Raw genomic sequence first — 1,088 nt, forward strand, 5'->3', positions numbered from 1 at the left:
CGGTTTATCCAGTTGTAAATACACACAAATAGACTACATTATTCATACCAAGATTGTTTCTAATGATTTGTTTGACCAAAATGAAAGAAAATTTTAATCATAACTTACAATAGTTATTACTCTGCTCGGATGCTGCGCTTGGGTTTGAATTGGAAGCTGGAGTGAGTTCCTCCTCCCCTTTGAGGTTCTCAAGTTTGGTTGGCGTGCCTATTTTGTAAGACCGTGTATAGCTGTCCATTTTAATCTCGCAATACATGTCTTCACTGTCAGTACTGAGTGTGAGACTCGCATGGCGGTCATATGCTTTGTATTCAAAGTAAAATTATGACAAAAATTACATCATACAAGTATTTTAATTGGTCTTGGTTAAAAAAGTATATTTTTTCCAAAAAAAAGGCAAACACAGATTTTCAAAAATGTTGGGTCATTCAGGCTTTCGACAAATAATTTGAATAACGGACATTCATTTTTGGAACATGACAGCTAGCTAGTATATCCTACTTGATTGAAATACGCATGTAATAATGACGTCAATGCATTTTTCACAAACACACGTATGAAAAGCATGCTGAAAGCATTTATGTCAAGAATAAAGGCAGGCTAGCCAAAATAATCACATGACCAAATTTGACAGGCAGTTACAAATGGTTCAAACTAATACGATACCTCGTTGTCTCATGGCCACCAAGTCTGTTCCATTTTCATGGATAAGACTGAAGCACAGAAAGAACTGCTGTAGCAGTGAGATCATATTATCTCGCGCCATCTCACGCCCAATCCTTGCAGCGATGCAGATGATTAGATCTACTAACTTGAAACAGATGACCGATCGAGAGTGACCACCCCCTGGAAAGCTTAGCACCAGTGATGAGAGTGTCATGACAAGTGGTTTCAGGATCTTTTGTATAATGAACTACAAAAAAGCAAATAAAGGTCAAAATTTTAAATATCCATATCTATACAAAATAGATAACTAGTAAATTACACAAATCAATCGTGATGTTGGTAGTCTATGAGTGAGATACTTACCTGGATAACCGACTAATTGCCATTGTTCCCAAAACGGAACACCCCTTCGAAAATAATGG

General features: G+C 36.9%; 1 protein-coding gene across 1 annotated transcript; it reads right to left on the reverse strand.

Moving 5' to 3' along the window:
* Positions 1–82: 82 nt before the first annotated feature.
* On the reverse strand, positions 83–909 carry LOC117102166. Its single transcript, XM_033242372.1, has 2 exons — positions 667–909; positions 83–303 (listed from the first exon to the last, which is right to left on the reverse strand). Exons 1-2 carry the CDS (start codon positions 878–880, stop codon positions 98–100), a joined length of 420 nt encoding a protein of 139 aa, XP_033098263.1. The 5' UTR covers positions 881–909; the 3' UTR covers positions 83–97.
* Positions 910–1,088: the final 179 nt, after the last annotated feature.

Source organism: Anneissia japonica, unplaced genomic scaffold (assembly GCF_011630105.1).
Source record: "Anneissia japonica isolate Jap-2015-1 unplaced genomic scaffold, ASM1163010v1 scaffold194568_len1297_cov152, whole genome shotgun sequence".
NCBI lineage: Eukaryota > Metazoa > Echinodermata > Crinoidea > Comatulida > Comatulidae > Anneissia > Anneissia japonica.